General features: G+C 53.4%; 1 protein-coding gene across 3 annotated transcripts in view; it reads right to left on the reverse strand.

The window, feature by feature from the left end:
* Window positions 1-945: 945 nt before the first annotated feature.
* Window positions 946-25,792, reverse strand: part of PLEKHD1 (pleckstrin homology and coiled-coil domain containing D1) — a 35,559-nt gene continuing 10,712 nt past the window's right edge. For all 3 annotated transcript variants that reach the window (XM_067732224.1, XM_067732214.1, XM_067732209.1), the window contains 12 exons: window positions 22,283-22,376; window positions 21,869-21,958; window positions 21,562-21,638; window positions 20,616-20,707; window positions 19,578-19,630; window positions 14,389-14,483; window positions 11,661-11,754; window positions 9,776-9,954; window positions 9,128-9,260; window positions 8,583-8,727; window positions 8,107-8,256; window positions 946-7,804 (listed from right to left, as the gene is read on the reverse strand). In XM_067732224.1, the coding sequence (XP_067588325.1) occupies window positions 7,635-7,804; window positions 8,107-8,256; window positions 8,583-8,727; window positions 9,128-9,260; window positions 9,776-9,954; window positions 11,661-11,754; window positions 14,389-14,483; window positions 19,578-19,630; window positions 20,616-20,707; window positions 21,562-21,638; window positions 21,869-21,958; window positions 22,283-22,376 (1,372 nt within the window). In that variant the 3' untranslated portion in view covers window positions 946-7,634. The remainder of the gene's footprint in view (window positions 7,805-8,106; window positions 8,257-8,582; window positions 8,728-9,127; window positions 9,261-9,775; window positions 9,955-11,660; window positions 11,755-14,388; window positions 14,484-19,577; window positions 19,631-20,615; window positions 20,708-21,561; window positions 21,639-21,868; window positions 21,959-22,282; window positions 22,377-25,792) is intronic.

The raw sequence follows: 25,792 nt of genomic DNA on the forward strand, positions 1-25,792 counted from the left end.
CAATAAATATTCGTTGAATGAATGAGTAGATGAATTCTAGTTCCCAGTCTGCCTGAAAAAACGCCTTGCATTTCTTAGGAAAAGGTCTTCAGGGGCTTCCCTGGTGGCGCAGTGGTTGAGAGTCCGCCTGCCGATGCAGGGGACGCGGGTTTGTGTCCCGGTCCGGAAGATCCCACATGCCACGGAGCGGCTGGGCCCGTGAGCCATGGCCGCTGAGCCTGCGCGTCCGGAGCCTGTGCTCCGCGGCGGGAGAGGCCACGACAGTGAGAGGCCCGCGTACCGCAAAAAAAAAAAAAAAGGTCTTCAGACTTTGGGATCACACAACAAGTCTGATAAAGCTAAGGTGATTATGCTCCTTTTTCGCAAATAACAGAAAACCCAAGCAAAATGACCTAAACTATAAGGAAAGATACATCAGCTCACATAACAAGGAGTCCTGAATAGGCAGATCTAGTGTCAGTTAACTCAGTGACAGCTCAGCAGGGACCAAGGCTCCTTGCCATCTTTCTGCTCAGTTACCCTAGGCACGCTGCCTTGGGCCTCAGGTCAGCTACCCCCATGGTCACAAGTAGGCTGCCTTAGTTCTAGGTGTTATAGCCAGACATGAAATGTCCAATGGAGGAAAAGGGACTGTATCTTCACCATGACTCTCTTTGAAAGTGAGAAAACCTGTCCCCCAGCAGACTTCTCATCTCATTGGCCAGCCTGGCCCACACCTAAAGCAGTCTCCAGCAGAGAAGTGGGGTCACCAGAATTCAAGAAGGGCGTTTTAAAATTTTTTTTATTTTATGAAGGAGTATAGTTGATTAACAATGTCATGTTAGTTTCAGGTGAACAGCAAAGTGATTCAGTTATACATATACAAGTATCTATTCCTGTTTCAAATTCTTTTCCCATTTAGGTTATTACAGAATATTGAGCAGAGTTCCCTGTGCTATGCAGTAGGTCCTTGTTGACTATCTTTTTTTTTTTTAAATAAATTTATTTATTTATTTTTGGCTGCGTTGGGTCTTCGTTGCTGCGTGCCTGCTTTCTCTAGCTGCGGTGAGCAGGGGCTACTCTTCGTTGCGGTGCGCGGGCTTCTCATTGCAGTGGCTTCTCTTGTTGTGGAGCATGGGCTCTAGGCACGCGGGCTTCAGTAGCTGTAGCTCGCAGGCTTAGCTGCTCCACGGCATATGGGATCTTCCTGGACCAGTGCTTGAACACGTGTCCCCTGCATTGGCAGGCGGATTCTTAACCACTGCACCACCAGGGAAGTCTCGGATATCTATTTTGAATATAGCAATGTGTACATGTCAATCCCAAACTCTAAATCTATCCCTCTCCCACAAGGAGGATTTTGAGAGCATCTAATTTCACATCCTCATTTAATCAAGGGGAGGTCAGATGGCTTGCTCCTCTCTCAGGATTAATCACTGGCTTTACAGGAACACACGGGCCTCTAGATTCCCAGCCCAGGGCCTTCCCATGGGCTGCTTACTCCCACCCTGAGAGGACTCTTATGTTCCGGAGGACACTGGGCTGGGGAGGGGGAAGGGCAAAGGAAGGTGAAGGTCAGGACACTGCCAGTCTGGAAGTGGTTGGAGACAGCGAGAAAAGGCCTCGCTGCTTTGCAAAGCCCTTAGGATGAGAAGCTCTGACCCTCAGGACCTCCTATACTGGACTAGCCACACTTTCAGAAAGGAAGAGTTCTAGGGAGACTGTCAGTTACCAAGCCCCTGAATCAATACCTTAAGAACCCTTGATAGAAAATATCTGTGTGGAGACTCTGGGCCTAGAACACAGAGGAGCTCAGTATATTTGTTGAAGGAAGGAAGGGAAGGAGGAAGCTCACTGAAAATAATTTACATGTAACAATTTACATCTTTACACATAATATTTTACATACTAATATTCCACATTAATATTACATATGCTAGAAAGAACACTGGCCATGAACTCAAATACGTGAAACTCCATTTAGAAGCTGTGTGACCTTGGGGTTCATTTTTCTGTAAATCAAGGAGAGGGATGTTGTGAGGACAAAAGAGAGAGCTCAGTGTGAAAGTGCATGGTCCACAATAGACTGAATACATGTTGGCTGTAGCAGAGACTTTTGTTTCATGTCTTAAAGGGGAGAACAGCTGGGAGACTCACACCAATAATGCGGAACCTCGGCCTTGTCACAAAGCCCTCCCTTTTCTTTGAGAGCCTCAGTTCACTTTCCCACTGGAATTTGCTGGCCCAGCTCAGAGCATGCTGCCATCTGCTGGGGACAAGGAGGAGGTGCACACCAAAGCATCCCTCGACATGAAGCCATCACAAGGAGCAACCTGGAAAAAGGGAAGCATAGGGACCCAGCTTCCGCTCAGCTGTGACTCTCTTACCCTTTAAGAAGGGCAGGGCCCTCACCCCTGACAGCAATTTATGAGAAAAATAAGATGTCTACCCATTTTTCTTTTTAAAAGTAAGTGATAGGCTATTATTCAGGCTTAAAAGGGAAGAAAATTCCTACACATGCTACAACATGGATGAATCTTGAGGACATTATGCTAAGCGAAATAAGCCATCACAAAAAAGACAAATATTGTACGATTCAACTTACACGAGGTAACTAAAGTCGTCACATTCATAGAAACAGGAAGTGGAATGGTGGTTGCCAGAGGCTGCGGGGGAGGGGAAATGGAGAGTTGTTTAATGGGTGTAGAGGGCTTCCCTGGCGGCCCAGTGATTAAGACTCCAGGCTTCCACTGTGGGGGGGCACAGGTTCAATCCCTGGTCAGGGAACTAAGATCCCACATACTCCATGGCACAGCCAAAAAAAAGGGGTGTAGAGTTTCAGTTTTGCAAGATGACGAGTTCTGGAGATTCGTTGTACAACAATGTGACTATACTTAACACCATTGAACTATACACTTAAAATGGTAACTTTTATATATATACATGTTTTTAAATTAATTTATTTTTGGCTGCACGTGTCTTCGTTGCTGCGTGCGGGCTTCTCATCGCAGTGGCTTCTCTTGTTGTGGAGCACGGGCTGTAGGTGCGCAGGCTTCAGTAGTTGTGGCTCGCGGGCTCTAGAGCGCAGGCTCAGTAGTTGTGGCGCACGGGCTTAGTTGCTCCACGGCGTGCGGGATCTTCCCAGACCAGGGATCGAACCCATGTTCCCTGCACTGGGAGGTGGATTCTTAACCACTGCGCCACTAAGGAAGTCCCCAAAATGGAAACTTTTATGTTATGTATATTTTATCACAATAAAAAAAAAAACAGTAAGTGATAGGGATAATAAGCACATAGTAGGTGCTTGACTTCATGCAATAGAATCATAATAAATATTTGTTGAAGGAAGATGGGAAGAAGTGATGCTGACAGGTGATCTCAGACGTCAGGGTGAACATGAGAACGGACATCTTCCCTTTCCCAGGACAGCCTTCCAACTGACCTTCTCCTTGGGGTGATAAATCAGTTATCCTTCCTGTTCTCATCTCAACCCTAAACTTTCCTCCTCTCATCCCTTCTGACAACAGCATGGCTCCAAGTTCAACCTAAGCTGGAACGTCATCCCTGAGAACTGTATCTTCCCGGTCAGTGCTGTCGGTGGCGGCCATGTCTTTGTTGATTCCATGGCTACAAGTTCTCAGATCATAGAACTTCAAAACTGCAAGGGCTTTGAGCAGCCTCGTGAGATTTAAGAGATTTGTGTCCTATCTAATAAAAATATATAAGTACAAAAAACATTTAAAACAGTGGCTTATCAAAAGCTCCAGAACAGGAAGCAGTGAGACAAGGCTAACCAGCCCCACCCCCTGGGGAGCAGCAGGCAGAGTGTGGGACAAGTTCCTCCCCTCAGTGCCTTGTGATGGGGTCACTGCCCTGCAAGAGGAAAGGCTCTCCTGTGGTCAGTGTCACTCCAAGGCCCATCGGTCCTAGTTTTTGCCAGGATAACAGGGCAGGTTGAGTCTGTTCATAGCAGGACTCTCGGCCCAGAGGTAGGTGTCAGATCCTCCAGGGCAAGCAAGGCAGAGAACCTGAGCCCCAAACTCGCTGGCTGGCTCTGCAACTGCCCGGACAGCTCCTGGAGCCCCTGTGGCCGAGCACTGGCCTTTGAGCAGCCCTGACTCACAACAGCTTCGCTGCCTGATTGTCCAGGACACACGGAATGCCGGACTGCATTGAAACATTGGTGGCCGTTGCAGGTAGAATTCATCCCAAGGGGATGGAGTTTATTAAGACCCTCCCGCCCCCAGGATTTCTGGGCTTGGAGTGCTTCCCGAACTTCCCCTGAACAACTTTAACCCAGCGGGATGGAGAGGGAAGCTCATTTTTGGGGCCAGAGGAGTTGGTAGCAATGAGTGGAAGCCCAAGTCTAGGGAAGAGAAGGGGAGATGGGATGTGCAAAGAGTCAGGAGGACCAAACCTGGGGCGCTACACCGCACCCGTCCACAGCCACGTGGATGTTTGAACAACCAGTTTCTCCCAGTTGCTTTGGTTGTCTGGGACTACTCCAGACCTCTATTTCTAAGTGGCAAGAACAAAAGGATACCACTGTACCCTCTCCCAAAGCCTTGCAAAGGACACCCCTTCACCTCTGCTCCCAGGTGTGGGATGAGATAAGAGAAGTCGGCATCTCCCCCCCCCAAGAGTCAAAGCCATAGGGTTTCTGATCTTGGAGAGCCCTTGCTGCATCCTGGGGGTCTGAGTGGCTTCATCCTGGCTTAATGCAGAAGCACAAGGGTCCCCAGGGACTGCTGGCCTTTATCCGAGGGCTCCTTTGTTTGATGGGTTTAATAACTACCTTCCAATTAGACCAACTCTGACCCACCCTGGGCTCGAGCAAGTTTCAGTTTCACCTTCATCATTGATTGTAGGCTCCAAATCTCACGTGGATGGTACCCAAGCACCCACGGGCTGCCCAGGTCATGCCGGGCTGGGTGAGATAGGGTGGATGGGGGCAAGAATCACATCCCTCCAGAGACAAACACAGGCAGTGGATCCTTCCCAGGAACTGGGAGCTGGAGAGTAGATCAGAACACAAGTGGTGTACACTTTGCAGATCTCTTGCCTCACCCATTAACATTTCACTGGAGAAAAGCACTAAAGCTAAGATGACCATGGAAATACCATCCAAACTGGGACCCTTGTGATAGCAAAAGGGGGAGTCATTAATAATTATGCTGGGAAACAACATATAAAGGGCTACGATGTAGATCATCCATTCCCCAGTGAAGGAACAGATCAAACAGGAGGAGAACCCAGTCATCACCATTTCTCTCCCTCCCTTACACGATTACAAAACAAAAGCATACGCCTCTCCTCATCAGAGCAGGTAGAACTGTCAGTTTCCAATAGGGACACCAAAACTAGCAAGCCATCAAACTAGGCACCCTTTGCCTGCCTAAGGCTATTCCCATGGGCGCAGTCAGCTCTGTCCCTTTTGGTCTGTGCTCAAATCAGAAGAAAATCTGGCTAGTAGTCCTTGTTACAAGGGGACAGCCAGGACCTCAGGGCGGGAACACAGATTTTTCAGTTATTAAGAAGCCACTCCCTGGAGGTGCAGCAATGGGGAGTACTTCCTCATAGGGAGGAAAACTTGTGTGCCAATGAGCACAAGCAGCCAATTCCATAATTCCACATTCAGCCTGCAGGGGGCAACATCTCTCTAGCAATGACCACAGTGCAAGCGACGCGGCAGGAAACCCTTTTAATCGGCCGAGGAACAGGGTTTTGTTTCTGTAAAAAATCAGGTCCATATATTTCCAGTAAGTAATTTTCACCCCTACATATTCTCACATAGGGATGTTACTCTTTCTCTATTTACAGTGCTAGGTACAGAGTAAGTTTTTAACAAATAAATACTTATGGATTGATCCGTTGGTTGACGATAACACAGACTTGCCTGAGGCGTGGAAAGTACAGGGTGAGATAGGAGGGAAGAAATTAGAGATTGGTGAATGTGCGTTAGAAAGCACTTTCCTCTCTGGTGAATAGCTTGCCCAGGCCGGGAAGTGCGTTTGAAAATTTCGGAAAGATCTCTCTCCAAGAACAAACCATTATTAATTTAATTCTTTAAAAACAGAAAATAAAATAGTAATCTTGGTTTCTAAAGCTTCCCCATTTTAAAGTCCATCCTACAGACACGTTAGGTCAATGAGTTCAGGTTTATGCAGGTTTCTACACGTTTAAAGCTTTGACATTGAGACTCATGCCTTTCAGATGCATTGATTCTGAAGCACCTCCACCCCTATTCCCACCTAGGCTCGTAAGAGACTGGCTGAGGCCATCCAAGTCCACCCATCGCTGAGAAGGGACTGATGAGGTTCATTTCACCAGGCAGTCCTGCCCGCAGAGCAGGGCAGCCTGCCTGGCCTTGGCTGGCCCAGCCGTAGACACGCCCATGTTTTGAGTCAGTAACATTCCTTTTCCCACAGAACAGGCTGCAGGCCCCTGCCCTGCAGCCATCTGTCCACCTCTCAGACTGGGCTCCATTGTCCAAGCAGCAGACCATCAGCACCTTTAATACTACCCGTGCCCCTGAGCACCCTGACCCCAGGGAGACCCCTTTTCTGGAGAGACCAACAGACTCAGGCAGTTTCGGAGGGAAGGCCTGGAGGGAGAGGAGCCAGACAGTCTGTCCATGGGAGAGGGACACACAGTCCTTAGCACCCTGGAGGGCAGTGTCTCCCACAAAAGCTGCGAACAGATGTTTCAGCTTCGCCTCTGATGACCCTGGGCCAACCAATGGCCCCCCATCTTCCAGGGCTCGTGGTCACATTGTTTCACTGGGTAAAGCCTCTACAGGAGAGGAGGCAGCAAGGTGACCGAAGGAAGGGCAGCTGGGAGGGAGACCTCTGGGGTCCTGCAGCCCAGCAGGGCCATGGCAGCCAGAGGGAGCAGCCTCCCTGCTGGGCCAGGAGTGGATAATGCAGGAGCCCGCCGCCTTCTTCCACTCGCTGACTTGCTGCCTGTCCTCTGGGAGAGACCTCAGTTTCGCTGCTGGCCACAGCTCCCTCCCGCCCAGGGCCCTCGGTACATGCACAGGAGGAATGTCGGGGCCACATCTTCCCCGGAGGGCGCGGAGGCTGCAGGTGGGCGAGTCACCCTGAGTAGGGCAGGGAGTGGGTGGCCCCACAGCCAGGGCCCGGCCCCGGGAACGGTGTGTCTGGCGAGGGTGGCAGGCCACCGGCCCAGAAGCGGCTGTGCCAGCTCCCTTTCTTCCCTGCCCCGCAGTGTGGTCAAAGAGGGGCCTTGACCGAGGGACGCCTGTGGCTCTCAGAAGCAAAGAGGGTTGGGAAGCCCTGGGAAGCAAGGGTCAAGGTGGGCAGGGCGGCAGAGTCACAGAGAAGTACAGCGGGCACGGCAGAAGGTGGTGGGCCCTGCCCTGCCCATCCCGCTCCCCGGCCAGAAAAGTCTCTCCGTGCCGCCAGGCCGCATCCTTGCTTCACCATGACAACCAGGCGGCACCCAGCTTGGCCTGAGCTGACCCAAGGGTAGGGTCTGGGGTGAGGGTAAGGGAGGTGGCGCCCCTGTCCTTTGCGGGTGAGGCCGGCCCCCACGTGGAGCGCTGGCAGAGAGGAGCCGCGGAGAGTCAGGCCTCCCCCTCCCCCTCCCTCCTGCCCCCAGTGAGGAAGGACCTGGGCGGCGGGGAGGGGCGCCCATCACTTTCCCACCGGGGGAAGCGCAGAGGGGGCTCCAGGCTGGGTCGCCATGATGTGGTAGATGGACTCGCGGAAGCGCTGGTCCCGGCTGAGCCGCTTGGCCACCTCCTTCAGCTCCTGCATGTTGTTGGCTTCCAGCTGGGAGGTCATGAAGGACTGGGACGGCTTCACTGGGGATACGGTGGCCCCACGGGCCGGCCGTGAACAGCCCTCCCTCCACTGGGGCACAGCCCTGACCCCAACCCCAGCCCCCCTCCCTCGCACCCCATCCTCCAGCCCCTCCCGGCCCATGGGCTCCCATGACCCCGGGAGAAGCCCAAGGTTGGGGGAGCCGGGCTCGGGCCACACTCGGGGCTGGGCCAGCCTCTCTCCCTCCCCGCCCTGCCCTCTTCCTGCCTAGTCACCGACAGCCCCGACCGTCCCACCCGCCAGGGCCCTGGCGGGGGGGGGGGGGGGGGGCAGCCACACCCACCGTCATTCCAGGAGGTGCTGGACCGGCGCCGGTGGAAGCGGCAGCTCTTGATGCGGCGAGTGGCCGCCTTGTGGATGTACACGGAGTTCTTCATGATGACCGGCATCTTGGCCTCCAGCTCCGCATTCCGGATGCACTCTTCAAAGAACCCTGCGGCCGCAGTTCCACTGCACCCTCCCCTCCTGCCCGCCCCTCCCCTCCCCAGGATCCTGGTGGGGTGGAGAGGGAAATACGCTGACCCCCATCCCTTTGAAGACCTAAGTCACCTGCCAAAGGGGGCAGAACTTCAGGCTTTCCCCCCACCCCGGATCCAAGAGCCAAAGGCAGCCACGCCCAGGAGATGCCCATCAACACCTATGGGTCACCTAGTGCACACCAGGCCCCCGAGTGGCGCTCCGGCCCCAGGCCGGGCTCCGCAGGGCCTGGACGGCTGGGCAGAGCTCGAGGGCTGGGCCGGCGGCGGGGGCAGGGCTTACTCTTCAGGTGGCTCACGTCAGCCCGCATCCTCTCCTCCTTCTGCTTGTTCCGCACCTTGGAGTTGAGCCCTTGTTCCAGGCTCCGCAAGGCCCCCTCTGCCTCCCGCAGACGCCTCTCCAGTTCCACGCGGACCTTCACCTCAGCCTGAGGGGAGAGGCGAGGAGAGGGAAATGGGTCCTGGCGGGGCAGCTACCATCCCTTGGAGGCCTTCCCTGATCACCCGTGGCTCAGCGGGCTTTCTCGCCTCCGGACTGGGATGCAAGTTACCACATCCTGCTTCTTGTCTTACGCCCTCCACCCGATGGCTGGGACTCAGCCCCTGCACGGGACAGGTGTCTCCAATGATGCCTCGCCGCAGGTCAGGCTCAGGGCTTCCCCTCGTGGTGGCTGCACTGCCTGCACCTGGCTGGTCAGATTAGCAGGGCTCATTCAGGAAGTTGCCCGGTGAGGGGAGGGATGTGAGGGAAGTGTCTCCAGGTGAGGGAAGTAAGCCTCCATGTGAGGGGAGGGCCCCGAGCACCACGTGCTCCCAGTGGCCCAGCACCTTGAGCTCCCGCTCGGCCTGCTGCTTCTCCGCCGTCAGCTCCTGCAGCGAGTTCTGCAGCGCCTGGGATTGGCTGGAATAGAACTCCCGCTCCTCCTCCAGGGCCCGCGAGCGTTCCTCGTTCTCCTTCATCCTGCCCCGGGGAGAGGTGTTCACTCAGGGCCCACTCACCAACGGGGCTTCCCTTCCAGTAGGGACCTGGCTGGAGAAACCTGAGACCCTGCTTCGTGAGCCCCAGAACTGGCTGGGTCCTGTCTCCCAGGTGGTGATGGGGGTAATGTGGTCAGTGAGGGGAGTCCTGGGTCCACGTCTTGCTAGTTCTGTGAGCTCGGGGAGGTCCTCCAACCCCTCCAAGGCTCAGTTTCCTCATCTGTAAAATGGGGCTGAGAGGACCTGCCCAGCCTGTCACAAAGCTCTGTTAGACAGGCCTAATGACTGTCTGTATGGGTCACACCATTGCAAGAGACAATTATCAAGTCTGTTTAGGATAGTGAAGGATTGCTTCCCATTTGTCTGGTGGGGAAACTGAGTCCTAGCCAAAAGGAAGTGAGTGACCCATTTGATCGAGGACAACTAGAACCCAAGAGCCCAGGTGTCCAGTTCACAGAGAGTCTCCTCTGTGGACTCAGGGGGTTAGGGCTCCCTCACCGCTTCTCCGCCAGGAGCTTCTCCTCCAAGAGCTGCTGCATCTTCTCCTCTATCTGCCTCAGGTTGCTATGGAGACCCCCACTGGGAGGGGGCTCCTCGCTCTGATTGGCCAGTGTCTGCAGCTGGTTCTCATTCTTCTCCAGCATTTCCAGGGTTTTCTTCTTCTCTATGGAGAGTTCCTGGCATGGAGGGAGGCGAAGAGAAAGAGCCTAAGTCAGGTTCTCCGCCATGGCTGCCCTCACCTCGATTTCAATTCCGGGAAGTGAGGCTCTCCTCACTCAGTCCTCTGAGGGACACCTGAAATGTCTTCATTCTTCCCTGAGGTAAAAGGCCAGCGAGGATCTCCTTCCTCCCACTGAGGCAAGGCTACTCCTCCACCGAGGAAGTCAGGGAGGAGCCCAGCTCGTGGCAGTGGACGTGGACGGGGCACCTACTACAACGGGGACCAAAGGCTCAAGGGCATCGTGAGCTTCTGGGGTCCTTGTTCCTCCAGGAACAAGTGAGGGAGTGTGCTGGGCTTGTGTGAAGAACACCCAACAGGAACCAGTCCACGAGCAGACTTAGACATTCTCCCCACTTATCAGACTGGGATCTTGCACTACTAAGAGATTCTGGAGTTGAAACTACCCATGAGAACGACTTCCTGTGGTAAGACAGGGAAAGATAAACAAATAAAGGCACCACAAAGCCGCAGTCAGTCAAGGGGGAATAGAAACCTTGCGATCCGCAAGGCAGTTCATGAATCTGGTAACCATCACGGATCTCCCACGACATGCCAGGCTCACTCGAGGTGCTGGGCTTGGAGAGAACTTAAGATGCAACCTAGTGAAGCTCACTGTTGGGAAAACACAACCTCATGTGTCAAGTGCATTAACAGATGTACAAAGTGCTGGGGGGACCCAGAGCTCAGAGCAAATCCCTCCTTCGAAGAGTCGGGGAACCTTGACTACAGTGATATTTGAGCTGAGCTTTAGGATGAAAGTGTTCTCTAGGCAGAGAAGAGGTGAGAGCACGTTCTGGAGAAGGAGCAGTGTGGGCAAAGGTGTGGAGGGTGGAGGTCACGGCTTCCTCGGGGCACTTGTGTTCAGTGGTTTAAACCAGATGTGGGGATGTCATTGTGCCGCGTGTGGAGGGGCAGCAGAGGGAGAGGGGACAGGAGGGTAGCAGAGGCTGCGGCCAGAGTGTGCACCTGGACGCCCTGCTAAAGAGTTGGCACCTTGTCCTTGACACATGCCCCCTCCTCCTCCTCCCTCGCTGTTTCCGTATCAAGTGGAGGTGATCTGGCAGTGGATTTTCCCTCACGCTCAATTTCACCGGGGAACAGCTCAGTGAATGAGCCGCAAGAAGGAAGTGGTGGGTGGCCGTGCAGCCCACCCTAATCGATCCTCCATCAAGTATAAAAATATAAGCACTGGGGCTTCCCTGGTGGCGCAGTGGTTGAGAGTCCGCCTGCCGATGCAGGGGACACGGGTTCGTGCCCCGGTCCGGGAAGATCCCACATGCCATGGAGCGGCTGGGCCCGTGAGCCATGGCCGCTGAGCCTGCGCGTCCGGAGCCTGTGCTCCGCGACGGGAGAGGCCACAACAGTGAGAGGCCCGCGTACCACACAAAATAAATAAATAAATAAATAAAATATATATAAGCATTAAAGAAGGTGGATTTCCTAAGGCCAGAGTCATGGCCAGGGCAAACTTGAATTTGCCCTCAAGTGTCAGCTGGAGTTCCCAATGGTCCACAGAGAAGAAACCCTTTAGATCAGCTCCCCTTCGTGCCCCGTTTCCCTTGCAGATAACTCTCTGGGGCAACACTGCTGGAAAAAACTGTATCACGTGGCCCAACCGACCATGGCTCCCTCCAGGCAGCCAGCCCGCCAGTGGCCCCTCACCTCCAGCATCTGCTGTAAGGACTCTGTGAGGCGCCTCAGCTCCTTTTTCTCTTGTTCCACACCCTTGAGGCATCTTGCAGTCAGTTCTAGCTCCCTGCAGGGACAGAGGGCTGGGTATGGCAGTGCCCACCCCTCCCAGGCCCCTTCGTGGCTTCTGCTTCACAGAAGTCTATGCGGCTTCCCTATACAGCTCAGAGGGCTCTTTGGAAGGCCAGCCCCTCACGTGGCTGGGTGCTGCCAGCAGCTGTAGGAGCCCAGGGCTGAACGGAGGAGATCCCGGCCAAGTGGGGCTGAAGTCACTTGCTCCAGGTGTACATGAATCTGTCAGAATAAATCCAGGGCCACCCCAAGGGCAGAGAGGAGTACTGGAGAAACAATGGCCTCACCCTGTCTTCCCTGGACAGCCCTTGCTACAATCTGCTCACTCTGACATGGGACATGGCTGAGGCCCTTCTCTGGGGTGACAAACTCCTTGCTGCTGTCTTAACAAGCCTGGGTCCCCTTGGGCCTTTACACCCGGTTTCCCTTCCTCCTGCTTGAGATGCCTTTTCCTTCTCCCACCCATTTTCCAACTCCTACCACCCTTCAAGGCCCAGCACAATCTAACCTCTGTTGAAACCCACATATATCTTAATTCGTATAAAACAGGGGGTCTGTGCTGTGCCCTTGAGCACCTGTTTGTACATCATTGTAAACATTGTTGATGTTTCCTGGGTGTGAGTCTGGTTTTCCCAACCAGATCCTCAAGGGAGAGAGGGCTTATCTTCCATTCCAGGGTCTGGCACGATTCTGGAAGTGAGCAGGTGCTTGGCCATTAGCTGATGAGAGTCTCTGAGCTTCTCCCTCCCCGAAACACATGTCTAATGACTTTCTTTTATAACGCTGTTTCAAGAACACTCTTTCTGGGCTATCACTGATAATCAGTAGTGACGATGGTGCTGGGGATGATAATGATGGTGATGGTGACAACAACCAGCACCATGAACAGTAACCAGAGCAGTTGTCTCCAAATTCATGGATAGGCGACATAGAATGACCTGGAGGGACTTCCCTCGTGGCGCAGTGGTTAGGAATGCGCCCGTCAATGCAGGGGACACGGGTTTGATCCCCGGTCCGGGAAGACCCCACATGCCGTGGAGCACCTAAGCCCGTGCTCCTCAACAAGAGAAGCCACCGCAATGAGAAGCCCGTGCACCGCAATGGAGAGTTGCCTCCGCTCGCCACAACTAGAGAAAGCCCGCGAGCAGCAATGAATAACCAACGCAGAAAAAAAAAAAAAAAAGGAAAAGAAAAAGTAACGACCTGGAGAACTTTTTAAAGTACAGTAAGTCCCCTACATACGAACCTTCAAGTTGCAAACTTTCAAAGATGTGAACATGCATTCGCATGTCCAATCACGTAAGTTAGTTTACGTGTCTGGCGTACGTTGTCACGTGCGTGCATCCTCTATAAATGGTTGTGCTTTTGTGTGCTTTACTGTATAGTACTGTATAGAGTACAGAGTACAGTATCTTTATCTCAAGCCCAGGAAAGAGCTACTACCCATACGTCACTGGATCGTTTTTTCAAGAGGGTGGATAGAATTGAATCCAGCAAGGAACCAGAACTTGTGCCATCAGCGTCAGGCGTGAGTGAAATGGCAGCTCGCCCTCCACCTCCTGTTGCTGACAGTCCTTCAGCTCTACCATCTCCCACCTCCCCTCCCTCCTCCAGTCAGTAACTCTTCTTGCCTGTTCACTCAATGCCAGCCCCTGTATGCCAGTTGTACTGTACTTTTCAAGGTACTATGCTGTAAGATCGAAAAAGTTTTCTTTATTTTCTGTGTTTGTTTTTTATGTATTATTTGTGTGAAAAGTATTATAAACCTATTACAGTACAGTACTATACAGCCGATTGGGTCAGTTGGGTACCTAGGCTAAATCTGTTGGACTTACAAATTGGACTTAGGAACAAGCTCTTGGAACGGAACTCGTTCATGTGTAGGGGACTTACTGTATAGATGTCTGGGTCCTAACTTCAGCAGATTCTAATCCTCTTAGATGATTATAATATGCAACTGGGTTTGCAAACCATACACAGACTAAAGATCCCAAGGGACAGACATCATTAGCCAGAATGTGAAGAGACTGTGCAGGAAAGACAGGGAATGTTGAGGATTTTGGCCAAGGGCACCTCCAGACCAGCCTGACCTGTCTGCCCCGGGTAAGGGAGGTTTGCCCGAGGCAGGAGGGGGTCATTGCTCATGGGGATTTCTGATTGCACCTGCCCATGCGTCATGCTCCAGGGTGCAGAAGTGGCTTATCGGTGTGGGGTCTGCAGCTTTTTCTGGGCACACTCCAAGGCCCGGAGCATTGGGAGGACAGATCTAAACCAAGTCATCAAGCAGTAAGGATCTCCTGGGGGGAGGCCTCTCCAGCCTAACGGGAAACATGGGTCCTACATGTCCTAGCCTGGGTGCACCTTGCCCCCGCCCCATTCCCCCAGGCACCACCACCACCTCTTATTTTTTTTATTATTATTTTTTTTTGCGGTACGCGGGCCTCTCACTGCTGTGGCCTCTCCCGTTGCGGAGCACAGGCTCCGGACGCGCAGGCTCAGCGGCCATGGCTCACGGGCCCAGCCGCTCTGCGGCATGTGGGATCTTCCCGGATCGGGGCACGAACCCGCGTCCCCTGCATCAGCAGGCGGACTCTCAACCACTGCGCCACCAGGGAAGCCCCACCACCACCTCTTGATCTGCTCCTGTTCCATCTTCAGCTCCTGTACCACCTCCTCAAACTGCTGCTTCTCGGCCTCCAGCACCTGGTTCAGGCGCTCAAGCTCCTGAAGAGAATCAGAGAGGAAGAAAAGCGTCACAGGCAGCAAAGGGCTCCTGAGGCCAGGAAGCCCCGCTCTAACCCAGGGGACCCTCTGCGGTTCAGCACAGTCTGCACCAGACCTGGAATTAAGCCCTGAGGAGCCCTGGTCCCATTCAGTGACACACAGTCTCAATGACACCGAGATCTGTGATGAACTGGGCTCACTTAAAACACACTTAGAATATATATGCATACGTGTGTGTGTGTGTGTGTGTGTGTGTGTATAGAAATGAATCACTTTGCTGTACACCTGAAACTAACACAACATTGTAAATCAACCATACTACAATAAAAATTTCAAAAATAAATAAAAAATGAAACAAAACAAGAACACACTTAGCATGCTGAGCTAGGGTTTAGAAAGGATCCCAACATTATCTCCTGCGCCAGGATGTGATGATAATTCTAGATGTCTGCTCCACTGGGCAACTCCAGTCACTCGCACCCTAAGGCGTGTTGGCTGGCCCCCAAGCCCTGGAGGGAAACGTGTGTGTGTGTGTGTGTGTGTGTGTGTGTGTGTGTGTGTAGATTTCCATTAAAGATCCCTGGCGTGGCACCTGTTAGAAGCCGCAAAGGAAAGCTATTCCCAATCCCAAAGTCAGAGAGTAAAGCCCTTTTCCTCAAGGCATCTGGGAAACAATGAGCACAGGTGGCTGCAGCCTCCCCTGGACTCACCCGCAAGGGAACAGTATAGCCAGAAAGCCCAGGACAAGCTGGCCCGGGGAACCAGACCAGTCCCTTCAGGATTGCCGGCGAGCTCAAGTGTTTTCCCAGCAAGCAGGTGCCCCCCAGGGGTTCTGTTTTCCTGGGGTTCAGTGGCAGGTGGTATTGAGGGGTGCACGTCAAGCCAAGGGTGGTTAGAAGCATTCTGTGACAACTGTTTTGTTCTTCCACATTTTACGCTGTGGGAGGATATTATTTCTAGATCCACTTTCTCTCTCATCTTCTAGCTCCAAATTACGCCCTCATTCTTCACCCAGGGACTTTGTTCTCAAGGAATGGAAACCCCACCAGGGGGTGGGGCTGCCTGTGGGGAGAAGTTGCCCTTGGCTGAGGAGAATCAGAGAAGGAATAAAACCCAAAGGAAAGGGAAGAGTCCGATTAGTGACCCTAGAGTCACTAAAACTAATGTTTTCAAAGAACGTTCAATGACATGGAAGACTGCTGAAGGTACAGTGTTAATGAAGGTAAAATGAAAGGTATCATGAAAAAGGCCATAAAACTGAATATCTGATGTGATCCTATTATGTTTAAGATATATATAAGAATATTATATAGGAAAAAAGACCAAGGAAAAACACCAAAAAGTTGACAGTAGGGGCTTCCCTGGTGGTGCAGTGGTTAGGAATCCACCTGTCAATGCAGGGGACACGGGTTCGAGCCCTGGTCCAGGAAGATCCCACATGCTGTGGAGCAACAAAGCCTGTGCGCCACAGCTACTGAGCCTGCGCTCTAGAGCCCGCGAGCCACAACTACTGAGCCTGCACTCTGGAGCCCGCGAGCCACAACTACTGAAGCCCGTGGGCCTAGAGCCCGTGCTCCGCAACAAGAGAAGCCACCACAGTGAGAAGCCCGCGCACCGCAACGAAGAGCAGCCCCCGCTCGACGCAACTAGAGAGAAGCCCACGCGCAGCAACGAAGACCCAACACAGCCAAAACTAAATAAATAAAATAAATTAAAAAAAAAAAAGTTGACAGTAATTACCGATCAGTTGTGGGGTTAAGGATAAAATATGTTTTCTTCTTCATGTTTTCCAAATTTTCTACAAAGAGCACGATTTCTACCATTAGGGGTTAAAGTTCTATATTAAAGAGGAAAAAGAAAGAAAATCTCCTTCCTGGTTGCTCCCTTCCTTTCCACCTTCCATTTCATCTGGGTGATTCTTAAATGAAGCTGATGTCCAGGTAGAGCCTAAGAATGCTGATGGGAGTGGAACACACAACCTGTAACTGAAGCAGCCAGAACTTTCTGTTCACACGGCCCAAGGCGGCATGAGTGTTTGCGGCACCGCTGCCATGACTGGGGTCAGCTAAGACCCCCTACAGCTGAAGGCTTTCTCCACCACATCATGCTTGTGCTTCTGACTTTTTTTTTTTTCTTTTTTTTTTTGCTTCTGACTCTTGCACCTGACTTAAGTTGCCAAAGTATGAGGTTGGAAAGAAGGCACTAGACGGCAAATTCCAGCTCCACGGAAGGAAGAGCTTCCAAATAGTGGAGCAATAATGCAAAGGATACCTCCGGAGGTAGTGAGCTGCCCATGCCAGAATCAGGATCAGTAACCATCAGGGAGGTCAGCAGAGAGCCTCACCTTGAAAGGGGCCATCCTTTCCAGCTCCAAGAGTCTGAGTTCTGACTGGGAGCACCCCGCATGGCAGGAACCCTGCCTGACTTGGCCCTGGGCATTTCTGATTTCCCATGTGCCAGCCCACATGCAAGGCTGAGCTCTCACAGTTCAACCAGAAAAGGGAAGGTAGGCAGGCTGCCCTCCTCCAGGGGATAAGAGTGATGATAAGGGAGCCAGGGACAACTGAGGGACCTGCACCCAAGGAACGGCATTGTCTTCTGACCCCAGGGCAGAAGAGCCCAGGATGGTTCCCTTTGAACTCTCAGCTCGTACCCCAAGAGTTCCCTGCCCTTTCTGCCAAGTGGAGGATGTCAGAGCTGCACCATCACACAGCGTGTATCTGCACAGGCCTTACCGGTCCACAAAGCACTCCCTGGCTTCTATTTCACTGAGCCCCTCAGCAACCTGGGAGCTCGTCAGGCACAGCCATCGCTCTTACTGGAGCACCACAGAGCCAAATCTGTCCAAGGTCACACAGTCAGTGATAGACTGGTACCAGACCCTGAGTCTCCTTTTAAACCAGACTGCCTCTTGGAGACCAGAGAATCTTCAGCTTCTCACTGGGCCATTGTACCAAATGCCTTTCTAAGTGGCCCAAGCAAGGTACTCCCAGACCATCTCTGTGACCTGCAGTGGAGATGGGAAGGGTGAAGGGGGCAGGTGGGTCCATAATATAGATGAACAAGTTAAGGAAGGAAAACCCTTGACAGAATGACTCCGTGAGTTCTATTCCCAATCTAGAGCACACAGCTGACACCGGAATGAGAACCCGAGCACATCCTCTCCCTCCTGCCAGCCCAGAGCAGCCTTTACCAAGGTGGACCCAAGCTGGACCCAAGTGAGTCTTGTTCACATTTTGTACCCAAAACCCAGGACGTTCACAGCTGGCAGGTCTCCTTCCTTCAGCGTGCTATGGCTTTAAGCAATGTCTGTGAGCAGTGGGTCTCTGCTGGCCTCATTTCCTGGCTAAAGACCTAGATAGAGTGTCTAAATTTTCCTCGGGCTGACTGCTGTCCCAGATTTAGTCTCTCTGATGGATAAGTCTGTCTCTCTCTGCCAGCGGCTGTGTCTGTCACTCCATCCCATCCTCTGGCTTCCTAAATTACCTGCTTTTAAGTTGCTGACAACCCACCAGAAGTCTCACTTTTCAAAATGTGCAGAACTGTATGAAGAAAATGCCAAACTCCTAATGTGGGAAGAGCCCAGATGACAGCCCGGACCCAGCAGCCCACACGCTGCGGGGCGGGGAGAAGGCTCAATGCCGTCATGGTGCCAATCCTCAGATCCATGCGGTCCTAATACAAATCCTCAACAGATTTTCTTTTCTGTTTGTCTGGGTTTGGGTTTTCTGTTCGTTTGTTTGTTTTGTAATTGACAAAATGATACTGAAGTCCAGCTGGAAGAAAAATAGGGCAAGAATATCTGATAAATTTTTGGAAGAAGAAAAATGAGGGTGGATTGTCCTCAAGATGTAATGTAAAATTATAAGAATCAAAAATATTCATTCATCAAGTCATTCCACAACATTTATCATGCACCCATCCTGGGCCAGGTGCTCTGCCAGGCCCCGGGAGTGTTTGGGGTGCTACAGGGCCATGATGCTTCTTGACTGTCGGGCCCGTTTCTGAGCCCAGTGACGGATGGTTGGAAAGGGTGGGGAGTTTGCAAGCGTCAAGTCAGAGAGGCAGGCACTGAGCCCAGGCTGATGGGCCCAGCCCTGGACTTGCCTGGGAGAGACAAGGAACAGGAACCAGGCAAAGAGAAGTGGACCAAATCAGGCCCTCCCTCTGCAGGCACCTCAGGGTATGCCACTCTGGGGCAGTTCAAGTGCAGGATGGGCTAATTAATGATCGTAACACTCACAAATGTAGATGTTCATTAAGCATGTACTATGTGCTAAGCACTTTCTATGTAACACCTCACTGAATCCTCAAAACATCCCTGATAAGATGGGTTCTATTATTATCCCCATTTTCCACATGAGACTATTAATGTTCAGAGGGGTTAGGTAACTTGCCCAAGGTCACACAGCCAGAAGCAGTGAAGGTCCAATCCAGACACAGGCAGCCTGACTTGAAGTCAGCACCGCTAACCACTACCCTACCCTGCCCTTCAGGGGTGGTCGTGATTTCTCAGAACAGGCAAGGCCCAGTGCTGCATGGAGATCCCAAACGGCATGGACTTCAGCAGCCCCCGTCTTCAAATGAGGCAAGGGTCTCCTTCACGCCACAGCCTGCCCCCAGCCAATGCTTGGCCTCCTTAGAACTTGTACGTTGACATTTAGAGGATGAAGGAACCTCTGATATCATCCAACCCAATCACCTTTATGGTGCCAGAAGCCCCGCTGTGGATGAGAAAGGCCACCGCAGCCTCCTGTGAATATCACCAGTGACAAGCAGCTCATTACCTCCTGACACAGCTTATAAAATTTTTGAATGGCTCTTTCTCTAGAAAGTGATCACCCACCCTTTTTATTTTCCTCCCCCGCGACTGGCAAGGAGAAATACACTTCTTGCCAAGAAGCAACAGCAAGTCCCAAGCACTGTCATCTCATTGGCCTCCCTGCTCTGCCCGTCTGATTTCCCAGCGAGTTGTCTGGGTGCCCATCTCCCCTACACCACTCCCTAATGCCAGGAACACAAGTCAGTACACTGTGGCTGTGAAAGGGCCCACAGAGCGGGAGGCGGCGGGGAGCAGCCTCGATGCGCCCCTACCTCTCTCTGCTCCCTCTGAAGGCAGAGTTCTTCAGTCTCTTCCATCAGTTTGTCTGCCAAAGCAAGTACACACGCTGTCACGAAAAGCTCACTCCAGATCCAGTCCTGAGGGGTCAGTGCCTGCGATCGCCTCCACCACCCCCAGCTCCTCCCGAGGAAGAGGTCAGCACTGCCGTGCCCAGGCCAGAGGGGGTGGGGCGGCTCCCGGGGATGGACGCTCCACACTGGCCTGAGCTGCTACGCTCCCGTCCCGGCACTGTCCCTGCTTCGTGCATTCATAAGACAATGACAGCTCATCTTTGGAAGCTCAGGTGGGTCTCTGCACCCCCGGGTTAACCTCTGTGCTGGTGTCTGGCTAGTGAGGCAGGGCAGGTCCTGGGGGCAGAGGGTGTCTGGAGCAGGCAGAAGGGAACCAGTGCTGGGGCCCCACTTGTCTAAGTAGGGGAGAGGGTCCCAGGCAAAGGACCGACCTCCCAGGCTCACCTCCTTCTTTCTCAAACAGAGCATGCCTACCAGCCAGTCAGGAACAGAGGGGCCTAGAACCTTAAAGTGGGCTGGGGGTCATCACTGGGACCAAGTCCAGACCTTTGGGGCCCTGGGCAGGATAACGTCAATTCCATTAGTGGGACCCTTACCGCATGCCTGACACAAGAGCTTCCAGGCGTTTTCTTATTTAACCTGATCCTCATCCCACCTCTAAAAGCTAGGAACAAAAATGTCTCCATTTTAAGGATGAGGAAACTGAAACTTAGGCTGAGCTGCCTAACGATACACACAGCTGATGGATAAATGACAAAGCTGGGTCCAGAGGCCAGGCTCCTAACCACCTGCCTCCTGCCTCCTGTCATGCTGGCCCAGAGGACATGTATCACGCCATAGAGCCCTCCAGGCTCCGAGCCAGTCTCTGGCTCCTCATAGCCTGCTAAGCCCCACCCAAGACACGCTCTCTCAGTCCTGCATCAAGCCCTGGGCTGCAGCCCCCGGCCCTGAAATGCTACTGTCAGGGAGCCTCAGTTTCCAGCCCATCCCTCAGCCAACCTAAATACTCCTGCTTCTCCTTGGCCAGCTGCAGCCCCTGGGCCTCTAGGCTTTTGATCATGGCTTCTCCCAGCTGGGCATTCTTCCAAGTCCTGGGGAGGGAGGGCAGATGGGACAGGAGAGAAGAGGAAGAAACACAAAATCGTTAAAACAGAAGGGTGGCGGAGAAAGAGAACGTGCATGGTGTGTACTCGCCATTCTTTCTCCTCCAGAATCCCAGCTCGCATTCACCTCGGCACCCGCGGCTCTGGGCACGCCACCAGCATCGATCAGTTACAGTCCCCGGAGGCTGGCCCAGGCTGCAAAGTGGGCCACCGTGGGCTGGGCCAACAGAACTTTGGGAGCAGGGAAGAGATTGCTTCCTGGACTGCTTTCTACACCATTGAATGCCCACCACCTGGCACAAGGCCTGGCACGGGGCAGGCACTCAGCATTATTTGTGGAACTAAAAGCACGACCCAGCATGAATAGGCAGGGGCTGGGACAGGGCTTTGTGTGCAAATGGATAGCGCTGGGCTGGAGGTTTCTGTGATCTGGACTCTGATGTACAAAGCACCAGCTCTGGTCTGAGCTAGGGTTAATTATGGGCCTGGGGAGATGAGACGGGTGTCAGGAGGCAGCCAAATCCTCCTAGCGATGCTGGGTTTGGTCCTGAGAGCTGGAGACAAATGGTGCCCACGTCTGCCACCTGTGACGCTAGACAAGCAAACTCACTTTGCTCAAAGCTCACTTAGGAGACCCCCCAAAGATGCTCAAAATCTGGTCTGTCTCCTCTCCCCACAATAACCAGCTCCCACAGCCCTGTCCTCCCCACCCTGCCCTCTCCTAGGATGCTCAGTGCCCACCGGGATCCCAGCAGAGAGGCAGGGAGATCAGGGTCGGCACAGCCCACACCCTTTCCCCTTCTGGACCCTCAGGCTGACCCCTCCTGCCCGTGCGCACTTACACCTTCCCAGACTCCTGCAGCATCTCCAGCCACTGGGTCTGCTCAAACTCCGACTCGGCAGCCAGCAAGATGTTCCCCTGCCGGGAAGAGGAGCCACGGTTGTGTCTGAGAGGAGGCCACCTTGAGGACCATGGAGGCCACGGCCAGGCCTCTGCAGGCCCTGTTCTGCTCTCCCACCCGACATCCCCAAGTCACTGACACTCTTCCCAGGCCAGCCCGCTGGAGGGGTTGCCCTTAGGGAGCCTGGGGTCCCAGAGAAGCTGCTCTGCCCCTGCTGAGCCCAGGCCAAGGGGAGAGCCTTACTCACGTGGAAATCCTGGTGGGAGATTTTCATGGCATAGGGCATGCTGGGCTCTTCCTTAGCCTCCACCAGGCAGCCCCCCAGAGGGATGACACCCTGAGAAAGAATCAGAAGAGGCGCCCACCCCCACACCCCCGCCCAGCCCAGGTCACTCAAGGCCTCTGGGAGCCCTCAGCCATAGCCAGGTGTTGCCCAGGGCCCAAGAGGAAGCCAGACCAGAACTTTCCCAGAGGGGGCACTGGAGGGTGGGGACCCAGGTCAGGAGGGGTCCAGGGTGGCTTGTGCCCCCAGAAGGACTTGTTTTCCAGACTCCCTGACCAGAGCAGGACAACAGATGGTACCCTACCCTCAGAGGATACCAGCCCCCGTTTTCCCCACTGGGCCCTCCCCCGTTGTGGCCCTGGGGAGAGGCCCCCTCACCTTAGGATGTATATTGAAGTATTTGTTGGTTTCAAAGCTCTTTTTTTCACTCTCAGAGTAGTAAAGAAGAAAGCTCTCTTTGATGATGAAAAACCTATAGCAGGAGGTGGGGAAGGAGGGGCAACAGGAGAGAAGGGGTGAGGTTTCTCGGGACGATAAGAGTGACCTTGAGGGGCCCACGCTGACATGGGGAGCCCCTGGGGACACCAGCTCAGACTCATCCTCACCAACTCATGTGCCACATCCGGGCAAAGGCCTCAGCTGGTCAGTCACCCACCAGCAGGCAGCCCAACCCTGGCACCAGTGGAAGTGGGCACAAGAGGCCTTCAGTGGCTTCCACAACCGGCTCCTCCAGCCCCCTGAGCCGCCACACAGGGGGTATCTGTGGTCCTTCCCCTCAGGTACCTTCAGCCCCGTGAGCCGCCACCTTGGTCCCTTAGGGTCTACCCCAGGAGAGGCAGAAGGAGGGCAAGAAGACACAGGATCCCGACAAGTGGTCCTGAAGACTGGCAGTCAAATGGGGTGTGGGTACCAGGCTGGTGAGGCCAGGCCTGCCGCCTACACGTGACACCCGCATTGCCTCTGGGCTCAGCTGCTCCACAGCCTCCTTCTGGGATGTGGGTCTAACTTAGGATCTCTGGGCCCTTGGTGCTTTCTGACTGATGCCCACAGCTGGAGCATGGCCTAGGGACTCTCACAGACCTCGTGCTTGGAGCTGACTAGGATAAGACACCAGGTGCCCTCCAGGGGAAGATCCAATTGGAACTGAGAGCCCCGAGGCTCTGGGACACTCAGAGTGGCTGGCTCCTTCCTCCCAGGGCCCCTGCTAATGTCACTGTTGGAGCCATGGGACTTGGGGGAGCCAGAAACAGCGCTCAGATGGGCTCATGACAGCCAACAGCATGAGTCTCCCCGGCTCTGTGTTCAGTGACACCGTACTGGTAGCTGATATCAGTCATACTGTGAGTATTTACACCATGAAAATCCTCAAATGTTCCAAAGCAGTGCCGCGCCCCACCCCCCTCCCAAGAGAGCCAGTTGTTAAATATTTATCAGCACATCACTGGTTGGACACACCCTCTTGGGAGGGGCTTGAAAAGTTGCTGGCGAATCTCTGAAGGTGCTACCAGCCCTGGGACCCTTCCTGAGGCCGCGGCTACCGCGGGAGGGTCGCTGGCATGGCTGACAGCTACCGTCTCACCTCCCCGAGGAAAGGAGCTCAGCTCTGTCCTCTGCTGTGTGCCTCACCCCAACCACGTTCTTTATTTGCACCGACCCTCTCTGCCCAGCCAGATACTGAGGGGAGCTGTGGACCTCAGCGGTGACATACTGCTAATGCCAACTCTTCCCCCAGTGGAGGAAGAGCACACGAATACCACCCTCTGCGGAACCGCAGGCACCTCCTGGGCCCCCCAGCACCTGACCCCTGCCCACCTTCTTGGCCTTCCCACCACTTCTGCCCCTCAGCCTCTCTGCTCGAGGCGAACACCCAGCTCACTGCCTACTGCGAAGGAGATTGTGCAGCTCTCCCAGGAGTGCCCACTGGTTGAACCTGCCTCACCCTTGGTGACCAGCCCAGCCCACGCTGCCGTCGGAGTTCCTCCCGCACTTGCTGACTGGCCATGAGCTTGGCACTTAGCTCCATAGCCACACCCCGTGTGCTCATCTTGTCTGGAGGGGACACTGGGCTCCTAGAGGGCGGGCCATGGTCCCTCAGTCCTGTGGGATGAGAGAGATGTCCCCAGAGAGTTGCAAGGGCAATTCAGAGTAGTTAAGAACACAGACCTGCCGCTTCTCAGCTGCGGGGCCTTGGGCAATAAGCTCACCTCTCTGAGCATTGTGTATTCACCTGTAGGATGAGGGTGATAATACCGACCCCGTCTGGTTATTGCAAGGATCAAGTGAGATTGTGCTCATCACTCTGCCAATTCACAGAAGACCCAGGACAGGGCTGAGTGACGCATTCCCAAGGTCCCATTACCCACAGGAAAACGGGAGGCAGCCACCTGCTGGGGACCCTTCTCCTACCTTTTCAATGGCTTCTGAAATACTGCTGTGGACTGAACTGTGTTCCCCCAGATTCATATGTTGAAGCCCTAACCCCCAATGTGAGTGTATCTGGAGATAGGGTCTCTGGGCGGTAATTAAGGTTAAATGAGGTCAAGAAGTAGGGCCATAATCCAACATGACTGTGGCCTTCCAGGAGGAAGCATTTGCTCTCCCACTCTGCCACTTGAGAACAAAGTGAGAAGGCAGCCGTCTGCAAGCCAGGAAGAGGGTCCTTACCAGAACCTGCCTATGTCAGCACCTGATCTCAGACTTCCAGCCTCCAAGAACAGTGAGAAAATAAATTTCTGTTGTTTAGCAGAAGGGTTTAACAGTTCGACTGTTTACTCAGTCTGTGGTATTTGCCTTCCTGATACTTCTGGAGCACCCTCCTCACTCAGAGCAAATCACTGTGTCAGGGGTGGATGTGGGTGGCAGGTAGAAGGTCTCTAGACACACGGGCAGGGAGAGAACGGGGCTCTGGAGGCAAACAGTCTCCATCCCTCAAGCCACAGCCTCAAGCAAGCTCCCAGCCTCACTGAGTCTTTCCTTCAAAGCTCCTCTATAAAAAAAAAAACAAAAACGCTCCTCTATAAAATGCGGGTGCAGATATCTGTCTCTTGGGGCTGATATGAAGATACATTCATTGATTCAGCAAAGAATCGCTGCACTCCCACCTACGCCAGGCAATGTTCTGGGTGTTGGGGATAGAGTTGTCGACAAGAGACATGCAAATATCTGTCCCCATAGAGCTTATACTTGAATGAGTGTGTGTAGTGGGAAGGCAGATGGTAAATAAGTAAGAAAGAAATGCCATGTACTAGACGTCGATAAATGCTATGGAGGAAAATAAAACAGGGTAAGTTACGGGGTGAGGGGTGAGTTGGGGAGGTTTTGATATTAAACAGAATGGCCAGGAAGAGCCTGAAGGTAATATTTGCGGAGAGGTTAGTTCCAGGCAGAGGAACTGCAGGTGCAAAGGCCCTGGGGTCGGAAGTGTGCCTGGCTCTGGAAGGAACTGAGGCTGCAGCATGGCTGCAGCAGAGGGAGCCAGGTAGAAAGCAGATTGTGTAAGAGCCTGTTGGCTACTGTAATAACATTAATGATAAAGCTAATGTTCACTTAGCACTTATCCCAAGCCATGCCTTATTCCAAGCAGTTACCTCTGCTAATTCATTTAATACTCACTATTATCCTATGAGGCAGGTGTCTGCGTTTCTATGGGCAGAAATGAAGCAGAAAGGTGACACAACCCGCTGAAAGTCAGACTGCTAGTTGTTAGAGGCTGGTTTTTCCTCTAAGAGGGACGGCCACTGAGGGTTCTGAGAGGGGTGACATGATCTGACTCACACTGCAAAAGGTTCAGCCTGGCTGCTGGGCTGAGAACAGATTGTTGGCGGGGAGTGTCGGGGAGGGGGGGAGGCACAGGGATCCATTAGTGGCCACAAGAGGGGCAAGAAAGGA

The sequence above is a fragment of the Pseudorca crassidens genome, chromosome 1 (genome assembly GCF_039906515.1).
Source record: "Pseudorca crassidens isolate mPseCra1 chromosome 1, mPseCra1.hap1, whole genome shotgun sequence".
In the NCBI taxonomy this organism is placed as follows: Eukaryota; Metazoa; Chordata; class Mammalia; order Artiodactyla; family Delphinidae; genus Pseudorca; species Pseudorca crassidens.